Source organism: Mytilinidion resinicola (genome assembly GCF_010093595.1).
Source record: "Mytilinidion resinicola strain CBS 304.34 unplaced genomic scaffold BDZ99scaffold_2, whole genome shotgun sequence".
Classification (NCBI taxonomy): Eukaryota; Fungi; Ascomycota; class Dothideomycetes; order Mytilinidiales; family Mytilinidiaceae; genus Mytilinidion; species Mytilinidion resinicola.
The window spans coordinates 2664878-2678221 of NW_022985438.1; the positions used below are offsets into that span (position 1 = coordinate 2664878).

At 52.1% G+C, this 13344-nt stretch overlaps 3 protein-coding genes across 3 annotated transcripts; 1 reads left to right on the forward strand and 2 right to left on the reverse strand.

The window, feature by feature from the left end:
* Window positions 1–8: 8 nt before the first annotated feature.
* BDZ99DRAFT_407481 (uncharacterized protein) lies at window positions 9–2375 on the forward strand. The gene is made up of 2 exons (XM_033716481.1): window positions 9–2234; window positions 2292–2375. The coding sequence occupies exon 1, from the start codon at window positions 64–66 to the stop codon at window positions 1975–1977; it is 1914 nt and encodes a 637-aa protein (XP_033583521.1). The 5' UTR covers window positions 9–63; the 3' UTR covers window positions 1978–2234; window positions 2292–2375.
* Window positions 2376–7665: 5290 nt separating this feature from the next.
* BDZ99DRAFT_377126 (uncharacterized protein) lies at window positions 7666–8708 on the reverse strand (the record flags this gene model as incomplete). The annotated part of the gene is made up of 4 exons (XM_033715055.1): window positions 7666–7843; window positions 7917–8116; window positions 8174–8227; window positions 8517–8708. The coding sequence occupies 4 exons, from the start codon at window positions 8706–8708 to the stop codon at window positions 7666–7668; spliced, it is 624 nt and encodes a 207-aa protein (XP_033583522.1).
* Window positions 8709–8930: 222 nt separating this feature from the next.
* On the reverse strand, window positions 8931–13099 carry BDZ99DRAFT_543165 (DNase I-like protein; the record flags this gene model as incomplete). The annotated part of the gene is made up of 6 exons (XM_033726777.1): window positions 8931–9204; window positions 9290–9957; window positions 10012–10268; window positions 10319–10540; window positions 10603–13009; window positions 13061–13099. The coding sequence occupies 6 exons, from the start codon at window positions 13097–13099 to the stop codon at window positions 9138–9140; spliced, it is 3660 nt and encodes a 1219-aa protein (XP_033583523.1). The 3' UTR covers window positions 8931–9137.
* Between the last annotated feature and the right edge of the window lie 245 nt (window positions 13100–13344).

The window sequence follows — 13344 nt, forward strand, 5'->3', positions numbered from 1 at the left end:
CCGCAAATGGAGACATCACCGACGAAGAAGCTCGCCAGATTCTCTGCGGAGCAAAATCCTGAGATGACATATCCAGAAGATGAGGCTCATGAATCTCCAGGCGAACCGCAACCGAAAGGAACTCCCAAATCAACGCCACAGCAAGTACAGGACGGCGCAGTCGAGACACCACCCTCAATCCGAAGGCGAGAAACCGCTGGTGCCCTAGCCGCGGCTGCCGCTAGGGAGGCTGTTCGTTTTGGGAAGCCAGCCATTCCTAAGAAAGGCAAGCTCACAAGGCCATCCAAAAAGATCGGTACACCCACCTCCGGTGTTCAACGTCTGGCATCGAATATGTCCAAGGCGAATGTTGCTTCTAGACGTTCCGAGATTCCTGAGACTCCTGGTGTGAGCTCCGTGGAAAAACGAGCTGTCAAGCCGCTCTCTGAGAGTCAGGTCTGGGAGGTACAAGATTCGATCGAACAGATGGATGTCGGCGTTCTACACGAGGACTCCGATGATACAGAAGGCCCTACACTTGCTGAACCAGAAGCTGAAGACATGGAGGAAGCTAACAACATCTTGCTCGCCCCGAATCGCGTGTTTGCTCTTTTCCGCGGCAATGATACCAAATACTATCCAGCCACCTGCCTTGGTCCTGCTGATGGAACTCACTGGAGAGTACGATTTGACGATGGATCTGTCGACACGATGTTGGCGACGGAAAACTTCAGGAACCTTGACCTGCGAATCGGCGATCAATTGAAGGTTGATCTACCTGACATGCGGAAGCATATCTATGTTGTGGTTGGCTTCAAGGACAAGACTCACGCCAATGAAGAGGATTGGCCCTTGACGGACAGGTTTGGACACCGAACAGTTGCTCTGAAAACCAAGCCGCGAGAAGGTGAGCCCAAGGTCAAGCCAAAAATGTCGAAGACGGTCGATGTTCCCGTCACGAGCATCTACATCACTCAGACCATGTGGAAGAACTTTAAGGACCGCCATTATAAACATGCGTCCGGTCTTTCCGCCACCTTTGACCGTCGCTTTCAAACGCCTTCCAACACATCGATTCCTGGGACGCCCTTATCCAGGTCTCGCCGGGACCCCGTGAATGCTCTCACTACGTCTATCCACCGAGCGTCTCCCGTGGCCTCCCACTGTGCGACCGGCGTCTTCACAAATATGGCCTTCGCTCTCTCCTTCTCTCACGACGACAGCGAACGCGATGCCATCTCAGCACTCATCATTAATAACGGCGGCCGCGTTTTCGAAGACGGTTTCGAGACTCTCTTTCAACCTTCAGACGGTGCACTTGCGTTGACCACGGAAGCCACTTCACTAGGCTTCGTCGCCCTCGTTTCCGAGACCCACTCCAGACGCACCAAATACTTCCAAGCGCTCGCACTAAACCTCCCTTGTCTCGCCGCCCGTTGGGTCCGCGATTGCGTTGCAACGTCCTCCGTTGTAGCATTCGGTCGCTACTTGCTACCAGCCGGCGTGTCTGCTTTCCTAGGCGGCGCAGTGCGTTCAAGGACCATGACCCTTTTCGATCCTGCGGGACCGGAGGGACGGTTCGACGAAGTGATCAAGAGGAGAGAGCGACCGTTCCGGGGCGCAATGGTGGTGTTTGTCTCTGGCCGTGCGAAGAAAGGAGAAAAGAGGGGCAAGACATACGCATTCCTCTGCAGGGCATTGGGAGCCGAGAAAACCGTCGTGGTGAGAGACATCGACGCTGCGAGAGCTTTTTTGGCACGTGAGACCGAGGAGGATGCGGATGAGGGTATCTACGACTGGGTCATTGTGGATGGAGAGAAGCGGAGCAAGCTGGAGAGTCTCCTGTTCTCCCGAGCCGAGAAGAGGAAGAGAGACCGAGACGCGTCGGAGGACCAGAGCATGGTGGGCACTGGCCTCGTCGCTGGCAGGGGCGTCAAGGTTGCTGGCGATGAGTTTGTGGTGCAGAGTCTCATATTGGGGGCGTTATGTGAGGGATGAGCTGCTCTAGCTCTGAATGTGCGATGCCTCGGCGCAGGTATTGTACGAGAAAGCATGATAGGCATGACATATGTATGCGCTACGATGGCTGCCCTTGACTGTGGCGGCGAATTACGGAGTAAGTGTAGGATAGATCCAATTCGGCCCGTAGAGCCCTTGACATTGTGGTTTTCAAAATATCATACCTCTAGGAGGCCACGCAAGCGATATCAGCGTTGTCAGAACGGCTGGACGCTGAGTTTAATGTCTACAGCGCTGTAAATTCCCTCCCTTAAGCTCACCCTAAGTCCGCAGGTCTAATTCATCACGTGCAGCTCTTAACATTGCAGTTTTCAAAGCTTTATACCTCTAGAAGGCTCTACATGCCATATCAGCGCTATCAAATCGAACTAGACAATGACTTTAATGTATGATGCGCTGTAGATTCTATCCCTTAAGCTCACCCTAAGTCCGCAGATCTAATTTCATCACGTATAGCTTCTTGACATTGCAGTTTTCAGGATATCATACCTCTAGAAGGCCATGCACACTATATCAGCGCTATCAAAGCAACTATACAACAACTTCGATGTATGAAGCTGTGTAGAATCTATCCATCCAGCTCATCCTCGGTCCGTTAGCCTACTTCATCACGTGCAGCTTTTGACATTGTCCTTTTGAGGTAGTTGATACATCCAGCAGGCCATTCAAGCCACATCACCATCATCAAAACAAACACCAAGAAAGTTGCAAACATGATTTGATTGACTTTTTGAGCGGCTGATTCACGCTATCCTATAAAAGAGCAGCCAATTGAGGCCGCCTTCTTCGGTCTCCAGGACCGGACAGTTCAAATATCAGCCAGCTACCGCTTTCCCCAATGCCGCTGGCCCAAAAACACCTCGAAACCACCATGACCAGCCAACCCCGCCGCCAAACTAGGAGTTCTTGAGCTGCTTGATCCTGCCGCCCGGGAGGGGGCTTGCGGCCCTGCTTCCGCCATTTGCGCCAACACGAGGGCTCTTGGGAACACTTGTCTGCCTAGTACCCATGCCCACGCCACGCGAGCTCTCCACAAGCGTCTTCTGTTTGTCTGCAAGCGCCTTGTACTGGCCAGTCAAGGTACCATTCTTCTTCTTCAGCGACTCGTTCTCCCTCTTCAGGGCCTCTGTGGCCTTGTTCTGGGAAGCGGCCTGCATCTGGAGGCGAACCTCGGCAGACTTGCGCTCCAGGATGGACTTCTCGCCCTCCAATCGGTCGATCTGTTTGGACTGCTCCATGGCGGTCGAGGCGCCGCTCTGGTACTGGTTCTTCAAATACTCGAATTCTTGGGCCTTGCTGTCGTAGTTCTTCTGGAGTCTGACGTTTGCAGCCTTGGTGGTCTCAAGTTCGGCGCGCACGGTTGTATATTCGGAAAGAAGGGAATCATGGGACGCGAGGTTGCTGCGACGCTCCGATTCGTAGTTGGCAGTCATGGTGGCGAGCTCTTCGTCCTTCTTCTCCAGACGTTGGATGAGCTTCATCTTCTCCGCAGTGAGTGCATTGATGGTCGAGGTGGCCTGTGTGAGTTGTTCTCTAAGGTCTCTGATGTCGGATCTGTCCTTCTCACAGCGGTTGGTGAGATCTTGAAGAGACTGCATGACCTCACTCTTCCGCTGCTCGCTGGTCTTCAAGCGGGTATCTCTGAGCATGAGTTCGGACTTGAGAGTGTTGAGTTCGTCCTGTGCAGCTTCGAAAGCAGTCTGGAGGTTGAAGTGAGTCATGGTGCCGGATTGAGTGGAGCCGCCGATGGAGTCGCTGATGCGTGTGGTGTCACCGGCGTTGGAAGAGTCGTGAGGTTGCGGGGTGAGGCGGATCTTCTTCGACGCTTCGGAAGCTTCGACGTCCAAGGAACGCTTGAGACTGGCGGAGGCTTGACGTGGGCTTGTGGACATTGACGATGATGAAGAAGGCGAGGAGTCATCGAGGTGGATGTAGTCCTTGATCGGAGGGAGTGATGGGAGTGCCCAACCCACGAAGGTGATTCCGTTGCCCGGAGCAGACTTCACCGCAAATCGGGCCAATTCCTTGGCAGCAGCCTCGTTCCAAGGGTCCTTCACTTTGGGGAATGCTTCCGGCAACTTTCCGATCTTGTCTTGCAGTTGAACAGTGCAGTCGACTAGAATCTTGGTTTTCTCTGAAGCTGAGACTGAACTGCTAATGCAATATCGGACGTGTTCGGAGCTGTTCACGATGACTGGGTGAATGATGGGGGTGATGTGATTAGGATCCGTCAGGTGATTGCCGCACAACTTCTTCACCTGGTCCTTGTTGTAGGTGTGATCAAGACAGATGATCATGTCCGTGTAACGAATGACAGGATTGTCCATCTCGGTCGACAGAATCGTGACCAACAGCTTCCCTTCGGACTTCTCTGGAGATGACTTTCGTAGCTCGCTAGGATAATCGTAGTGAGCTTTCTTTCCCTTCAAGAAGCGTTCGAGCAGGCTGAGGGCTCGATCGTACGCGACAAGAACGATGTGCAGATCCTTGTCCTTGAGTGCTTTGAGCACGAAATCGAGGAACTTGAACTTTGCGCTGATGTTGCTGGCATACTTCGGGAAATCCTCGACGTTCAAGTTCTCTGGAGTCCAAACATCGGCAGGAGAAGCAAGTTCAATAATCAGCTCGGCGGCATGAAGATCAGTGAGGAACGTGTTGATGCTCTGTGGCGTTGCCGAGTCCGCGGTCTCAGAGAACTTCCGAACGACATCTTGATAGTGGGATTTCTGCAAGCCTGGAAGACCCAGCGGTACAATGTATTCGCCCTTGTCCAGTTGCGGCTCGGTGAGCGAGCGAGCGTTGACGTTGCTGTCGGAAGTGGCTGGTACGAATACAGCTGGGGTAGCTGCCATTGGCCGAGCAGGAGGAGACATCTCCATGGCCGAGTTCGTCAATGCAGTCGTCCTCAGCGAAGTCTGAGATGTTTGAACAGGAGCACGATCCGGAATGGTTGAAGGGGATCGGGTGCCCGGAACACCTGAAAAAGTGGGCGAGTTCGGCTGTCGGATGGAATTCTGTTCGGCTTGAGCTCGTTTCGCAGCGGCGGCTTTCTCCATCCTATTCTTTGCAATGTTCTTCGAGATTCTAGCTGCAATGTCCCTGTCCTGATCAGAGCGCCTACGAAGCACTGTGTCAGGGTTGACTCGCCTTAGCGGTGGAGATATGATAAGTGGTGTAGCTTGATGTCCACGACGGTTCAGCAGCGGGTTTTGAATATATGACAAGGAATTTGAGTGCGGGGAAGGCTGCGATGACTTCGCGAGGGAATTGGGCGATACGTCGTTGTCGCTGGGATTGCTCTGAAGAGGGGTACTCTGAACAACTTCGGTGGTAGGCAAGATAGTATCAGTAGAATCGTCTTGAGCAGTCGAAGTAGAAGAGGACGCAGGTACAATTTGAGCGGGCTGGAAACTGCTGTCGCTTGCTTGAGCCGGTGAGTCGGTTCGGCGAGAGGGTGTTCCAACCGAGGCGACGGTTTCTGCTTGTGAGATTCCAGCGAAGTCGCGTCGTGTAATTCCGTCGTTCTCTTGAGCACCCACAGCGTTCTCCAAGGCGTCTCCGGTGGTTGACTGTACAGGCTGGCTCAAGATTGGCTGTTCAGGCTCTGAAGCAGTTTGTGTGGAGACAATGTAGGAATCCGACAGGCCCTCGGAGTCAGGGATAACACGATCTTTCTCTACTCTCGTAGGCGTTGAGAGGGCTGCGGATTGCGGGGTGGTGGGATCGCCAACGCTGCTGTTCTCGATGCTGCTACCCGCGATCTGGCTGGTCCCTGTGGGAGACGAGCTGTTGTTCAAGACAGTTTGCTGTGTGGAGAACCGATCGTACTCGGCAGGATCGAAGCCGGGTGATCGGGTGATCTCGATAGCCTGTACGGTCCGACGCTCTTCCTGTTGCTCTGCTACAGATTGTGTGGCCTCGTCCTCGAGAGCAGTGTCTTCGGCGGGTTCAGCACTTGCGGAGTGGGTGTGTGCAGAGTCTTCGATGACCTGAGACGTCGAAAAGGGCGCAGGAGTTGGAGAGCTGTCGGGAACGCGTCGAGCGCGCGCCTTCGCCTTGCCCTTTGCGGGACCTTTCCTCGAAGCTTGCTTCGCAGCCTTTACTTGCTTCCACTCTGCGACGAGCTCTTCATTGGCGTTTGATTTTGGCTCCCAAGTGGGTTCGTACTCTTCCCCAGTGATCGGGTGGGGGGCCCAAGCAATCAGGTACTTCCTCTTGTTCTCTTTGAGGATGGCACGCGCGGGGCAGAGGCCTTCCTGAGAATCGGCAGAGGCGCTGGATTGCGAGTCGGCGGCAGCTGCTGGGATCTCGGTCGGAGCAGCCTTATCGACGTCGGAACGGGGTTTTTTGGAGGTAGTCTTGGTATTGGAAGTTGAAGATGCACGCTTCCGCTTGTTGGTATTTGAGGATGGGTTGGTAGGCGACATTATGCGCGATTGGCGCGGGAGCGGCCTAAGCTGGTAGAGACACCCATGGTCAGAAAGAGTTTGATCGGGTTGGGGGAGAATGGAGGGAAAGCATGATAGGAATCTGGGACAGAGAGCATATCCAGCGGCAGCGAGGTGATACACGCAGGCATGATACTGCAGCTAGCAGCCGCGCACGTGCCACCGCTGGAGGCGTCGGGGGATACGGGATAGCCGTCTGCATTGCATCAAGCTCCTCGCATCCAACCCTGCCAGAACAGAAATAGGTATGGGCACTAACCTTGATGATGGGAAAGGACGGTGGAACTGCTCGAGAGCGCGCAAATTGCGTCCGGGACGGCGATGTCGATAGCGATGTCGATGTCGCAGTCGGGTCAAACGATCCAGTCGTTCAGCAGTCGAGCGTGTTTGCGAGAGAATGATGAGTAGGAAGAGCGCAGAAGAAGATGAAGTATAAAAGGGACTGAGAAGGCTCGATAGATGTGACAGGAGAACAATAGGCCGCGACAATAGCAGGCCGTCGACAATAGCAAGCTCGTTTTATTGAGGAGGCTGGTGAACATGGCCCGTGTGACTTTCCACGGCGCGCAGCAAGTCCTTCCCAGGAAAGATACCTATCATTGCCTGTATTCAATGGCTACATGCTTGTAGTGAGTATGGGCAGCTGGGCGACGAGTGCGACCCGTCACAGTATGATGAAAACTGACCAGTTCTTCACTGGCTGACACATCCTTCGTAACATGTCAGACCAGAACTTGACTCCACGATATCTATTCTTGTGCATAATTTCTAGACTACCCCGAGATCATGATGTGTCCTGATGAACATCCTATAGTTGGTAGCAAATAGAAGGTCATCTCGAGACTATCATGTTGGTGGTTCAGATCTGAGTATATTTCAAAACGCACGATGAAAGTGTAAGTTGATCATTTCTGCCGGTGCGTAATCACCTAGAAGACCCTAGAATCTCCTTTATAGAATACTCTTCAGTAGAGACATGTACCTCCAGCGCTCTGAATTCATCTAGAATCACCTCCTAAACGTTGGCAAGCAAGTGTAAGAAAGCAAACGCTCTCGCATTGAATCGATTGAATCAAGACCTGTGATTATCACATAGATTACATGTATTGTCCTCTTGCTTCAATTGCTTTTTAACGAAGCTGTAGATCTCCTTGGTTCTTGGGGTCATTTGAGCTTCTCCATCTCCGACCTCTGCCAAACCCTCTCCATCTCTCACGCTCTACTTGTTCTCCCCCTTCTTAAACCGTTCCTCGCGCTCTTCCTCTCTCCTCCGTTCAAGTTCCTTGACCTTCTCAGGAGGACTATCCTCGATCAAATCGCTCTCATTGTTGATTCCAGTCCACTTCGGTAGGCCGTCAGGAATATCCATAACGCGCTGACCGTAGAACATGTGACATCTGCGACAAACTCTTAGTAATCAAGGCCCAAAGCTGAGGGACAAACGGTTCCCCGTGGTCTAATCTTGCTCACCTTGGCTTGAACAGCTCCCTATCCTCCTTGCTCTTGAAATTGACTAAAGACGGAAAGAGCAGAATCATATTCCGACCCTCGTCCATGATCGGGGAGTGGCAGAAAGAGCAGCGCACTTTGCAGGGCAATTTGTGCTCTATTGATTTCGCGGTCGGGTCGTACCATTCTAGGTCGTGGTGACCTTGCAGGAAGTTGATGTCCTGGGGTAATAGGTGTGAGACTCAATTGGAATGCAAAGAATGGGCCTAAGAACGTACTTCTTTATGGAAGATTGCAGCCCATTGGAACGGTGCGGCATGCTGGCGCTGGCACTGTAACATATATCAAGATTAGAACGCTTTTTCAACGGAAGAGTGCCCCGTGTCAAGTCTGTGTACACTTCTCCAAAGCAGCTTGGAGTACTTCAACGTGTTCTAAGAAAGGAGTGATAGTTACTTCCAGGTAATACATCGAGCCGTATAGGGTAATCCAGCGAACCTTCAGGCCATCTTGAATGAACGACTTCCGTTGTTCATGAATCTTAAAAAAGCATCAAAGCACGTGACGATTTAGAAAGAAGTATACACACATGACCAATGAATGAACGTGTCTCCAACTTACAGTACTGCAATGACAAAGCTTCGAATCCAATGGCTCCTGGCGCGAGAGCTCATACTTGACCTTCCCACAATGGCAATTGGCATCATACAGGGCTTTGAAGTCCTCGCCCTTGTCGTGGATCTTATACGGCGCCCTCTTCTTCCATTCATTGATCCCGGAGACGGACTCGCCATCTGCCTGCTGGGGGTCCATCGTTGGCTTGGACGTAGAAAGCGGTCTTCTGAACAAAGCCGCAGTAGTGGCGCTCGCTTCGAAATGTCTTGATAAAGTCGTCAATCTAGGCAGCGCAATCCTCGCGGCCATACGGCGTATTCGTTTCTTTAGGGCAAGATGGCCGGAAACAGTTTGAAGAGCAGGAGAGATTGTTGGAGTTGCTCGGTAGATATTGCCAGACGTTCTACCTAGACCCTTCTAGGATCAATGCATCACTTCATCACTACTCCATCTCAATTACGTCATCATGACTTTGATGAACTCGGACAAGCTGTCATTCAATGACTAGCTTCCACAATCGCGAGCAAAATTCATGCAAGGCCGGTTCTTAGTCAAAACTCCTGCAATGCCGTGTGCCCAGCCAAAAGAGCCTTTCCCCGCAAAAGTCAATCCCGCGTGCCTAATTCGCTACTTCTTCAACAGCTTCTGCGCCTCTTTAAGGGACAGGCCGAACACGTTAGTGAGGTAATCGAGCCTAAATATCCCCGCGCATTAGTGTCCGCAGCTTGATTGGAGTCCCTAGTGCGCTCTATTGGGACGATGGAGGTCTTGGCACTTACTTGATATCGTTTGCGATACGACGTTTGACATCCTCAAATTCGTCCTCGCAACGATCGCGTGTTGCTATTCGCATTTTCGGCGATATAGTCTTGACACGCACCTTGAATCTGCCACTGACAGGTCGGTGGTCAGACACTCGTACTTCGTGCCGCTGGTAGTCTACCTGCTTTATGCGGCCAAGTCCACGGTAGAGCAGTCTGTCGCACCACGCAGGCGAGCGCTTCTTCTCGCTCGAGTCGTAGTTGTTCGTGCCAACGTCATACTTATATGTTGGTGCGAATGTGATGGGTGCTTCGTTGAATGCGCGTAGCCTGAAGCCAGGGTTCCTCCTTCTTGACAGTAGTAATTGGTCTCGCTCAAGGAGCTTGGCCAAATTGTTGGCTTCGACTGCCGCAATGACCGTGTTACGGGGCATTGTATCAATCCGATAATTCAAATCCCCGTTCAAAATGCAAACCTCATGATCGAGAATCATGGACCCGTCGCCTCCACCCACAAACAAGTCTGTCCTCCCGGCTGGGTCAAGTCGAGCAGGCAGAGCCTCTGCCTCCATTATGGCGGCAATGTCGTTGTTACGATGCATAGTCTGCGTTTGTCCAGCGGCCAGATGGCAGTTGATGAAGCAGATTGAGCTATCATCTATCACGAATCGCACAATGAGAGCGCCCTAGCTATGAGTTAGATTGGAAAGGACACTTCGTAGAAGAAGCAGCGACCATACCTTGTTCCCGTGCAAACCACCCATGCCTAACTTCACTTGAGCGGCGCTCACATCGCGGATCGATTGCCTCATTGACGATTTAACAAAGACACAAGTAAAGAGGCCGACCAAGTTTGCTGTGTGCAATAGGAAATATGGCTCCGTTGGTAGTATGACTTCGATGGTTCGGACAAGATGATCTCTCCACGCACGATATTGGTGGCTCATGTGCTCTTGATCTGGCGCGTCCTTCTTTTTGCCTTTCTTGAAGAAGCTCCCTGTGACAGTCAATACCTATTTCTTACTCCATAAACTTGACACAGCTTACTTGCGGTGACTTTCTTGTCTTCCAGGTCTACAAGCTCCTGGAACCCAAAAACAAGGATGTCTGAGGGATACTGAGGCTGTAGGAGATCCCGGAAGAAATTGCCGTCTCGTTCATCATGTCGTAAAGCTGTTGGTTTCGAGGCACCCGCGTTCCAAGTCATCACCGTAGCAGTGACCTCGCGGAAGTCGCAGAATTCAGAGTCGTGCTCCTGCATTTGAGACTCTGCAAAGCGAGACGCGTTAGTCTTGTCAACTGGCTCCTGGAGGAGATATTGAGGGGCATACCTAGCCAGTCATCCTTTAGCATTCCGTCCCATAGCCGTAGCATATTGTCCGTGCCCAGAGAAGCTACTTGTAATCGATCAAGTTTCCAGATACTTGTGCGATCGACAGCGATGCCAGCAATGGGATTGCTATGTGCATGCCAATCCTTTTTCACCTTCCATGGGTTGCTTTGTGTGTCGTAAACGTAAATCATCCCCGTAATGTATCCAGCCCAAAGATAATCGCCTACTCCCACAAGGGAGCTAATCTTGTAAACGCTGACATTGACAACTCCTAAGCACACGAAGTCCTTTTTAGCGTAGATACTCACTTTTCCATCATTGTGTCCAAAGTATATCCTATCAGGCTGGCTGCTAATGATGGCGCCCGACGTAACCTCGCCGACGTTAGGTTGCGAGAGAGGCTTTTGAAGAACTTGAAGGAAAGAGTTGGTATCATTACTTCGTTGGAAAATTCGTATGTCTTTCCCGGTGGCTATCCAGAGCTGCATTCCGGTAATAATGGAGAAAGTGTGACCTTTCGGCACTCTAAAGCTGTTAGGTGTCTGCGAAAGACTTGGGGACCCTTTCTCGTCTGGTGGCCAAATGTGAATCCTTCCTTCATCATCCAATGACCACATCTCGGCAGCGTATCGATAGATTCTGATGATCGCACACCTGGGGTGAGCATTTCCTTTTGTTTGCACCACGGAATGACTCGGAATGTCAACTTCATGGATCTCGCCGATATTAGTTCCCAGCCACATCCGCTTTCCTTCGTCTTCGACATCTTTGACCGGCCGAAACGATATAGCTGTGACCTTTACGGTGTCTCCATGGCTAAGACTCATCAATAGCTCCCCGGTCAATAAGCTCCAAACACGAGTGACGTAACCAGTTGTACATATGTACTCCCCACAAACAGCGAACAATTTCGTCTCATACTTTGTTGGTATCTCTTGTATGCTTTTCGCAAATACCGGTGGTCGTCGATTTGCTTGTGAGGAGTCCGGGTAATCTGTCAGACTAGAACCGCCCTTCTCGGCTTGTGCATCCGTATCATCGGAGCTGTCAACATAAGCTTCGACCTGGGTGGCTTGTTTGACTTGAGATAGAAGTGGCCTCCTCATGTCGGCTGAGGGTCGTGGTGGTACAGATCGAGAATTGTTGCTAGAATTGGCAGTCTGGAGCGAGGAACTACTTTGAGGACCAAAAGTCTGTGTTCGCTTCGGTGGGGGTGGGAACCTCGATTTAGGATCCGTTGAGGACGCTGTAGGACGAAACTGGTCCATGGACCTCCGCACTGGAGGCTCTGGAGGAGCTTGAGGTCTCGATAAAGACATACTCGACCGATAGTCGGCAGTTTCTCGCCGTGGAGGAAGGTAGGGACGGTCTTCCGGCAGATCGCTGGCTAGCTGAGCACGTATGTTGGCAGCCTGCTTTGACGGTTGAAACCCTAGTGATCTTGCATCAGGAGTTCGCTTTCGCTCTACGACAGAGCGATGCTTTGGTGGCGGCGCGAAGTATCCGTCGCGGCTTAGCGGGACGTCCTTAGAAGCTGAGCTACGAGACTTCGCTTGGTTTTGAATAGTCGGAGGAGAAACGTCTTCGATGGGGTTGCTTCCCTCACTACTTGGTGGCGTGCTAAATGGAGACACTCGCTCTCCTGATGCATCAGGAAGTTCAGGCGCCAAAGATGACTTTGTGCCTAGATCTATAAATGCAGGAGGTTTGCCGGATATTTTAGGTTTTGCAGAACGGTTGACAGGGGGAGGGAGTCCAGGGCTCGGCGCTTGTGTTTGATTTCTTGAGTTGACTCCTGCCTCAAGATTGGGTTGCTTGCGCGGATCCAACGTAGGCGTTGGAGTGTTAGTCGGTTGAAGGAATGGTGTCTGCTTAGCTTCAATGGCAGGCGTTGTAGAACGGCTTGGTATCCTGAAGTGACGAGCTCCATTTGCTACGGGGGAACCAGATCTAGACCCAGGGGAGTCCAAGCATAATTGGGACACATCTCGAGGCGGCGTTGGAGCATAACCATGAGATTCAGACGGTTTTGGAGGCGATCGCGGAGACTGAACCGTGACTTTCGGTGGTGACCTTGTTGGAGACCTCGGAGGAGAAAATGCCATCATGGAGGTGGGTCTTGGTTTTGGTCTGCTCAAAGGTGTACGTGGTGCTCTTGGGCTGGGCGTAAGAAGACCTTGTTGGCTATTATCCGACCTGTTGGGCGATGAAGAGTGGCCAGCGTTACTCCTTGGGATATCCAAAGAGCTGCGGCCATCAGCCCGTGACCTGACGTCCTCCGACTGTTGCAATCGATCCACGGCGGCAGGAGACGGCTGTCTTAACGAAGGTGTAGACGGCGTTGGGGGAGGCTTCTTCCCACTCAGCATGTTCTCAAAATGGCTCCGGAGGGAGGAGACTGGCTTCTATGGTTGCTGTGAGCTTCATTCGGGCAAGGGAGCGGAGGTCATGCTCACGATGGAGGAGCCATCTGTGTTCTCCGGCGGAGGTTCCATGTTGACAGAGGCCTCTGGTCAGCCCACACCCGGAGTTAGTTTATGAATGTGCACGCAGGAGGCGCTGGACAAGCCCATTGAGGCGGGGAGCTGGCGTTGGGCAGTATGGGTAGCTCCAGCTTCATAAGATCGCGTAGGTTCGACCAGATGCTTCCAGCTGCCGGAACTGGTACGAATATATAGACCGGTAGTCAAGGAGAGCGCCAACACGGTCAAGGTACGGAGTGGTTTCGTGAGCGAGCGAT

What these genes read in the sequence shown, in the direction of transcription:
- BDZ99DRAFT_407481 (XM_033716481.1), top strand. Translation starts at nt 64, where the DNA reads ATGACATATCCAGAAGATGAGGCTCATGAATCTCCAGGCGAACCGCAA.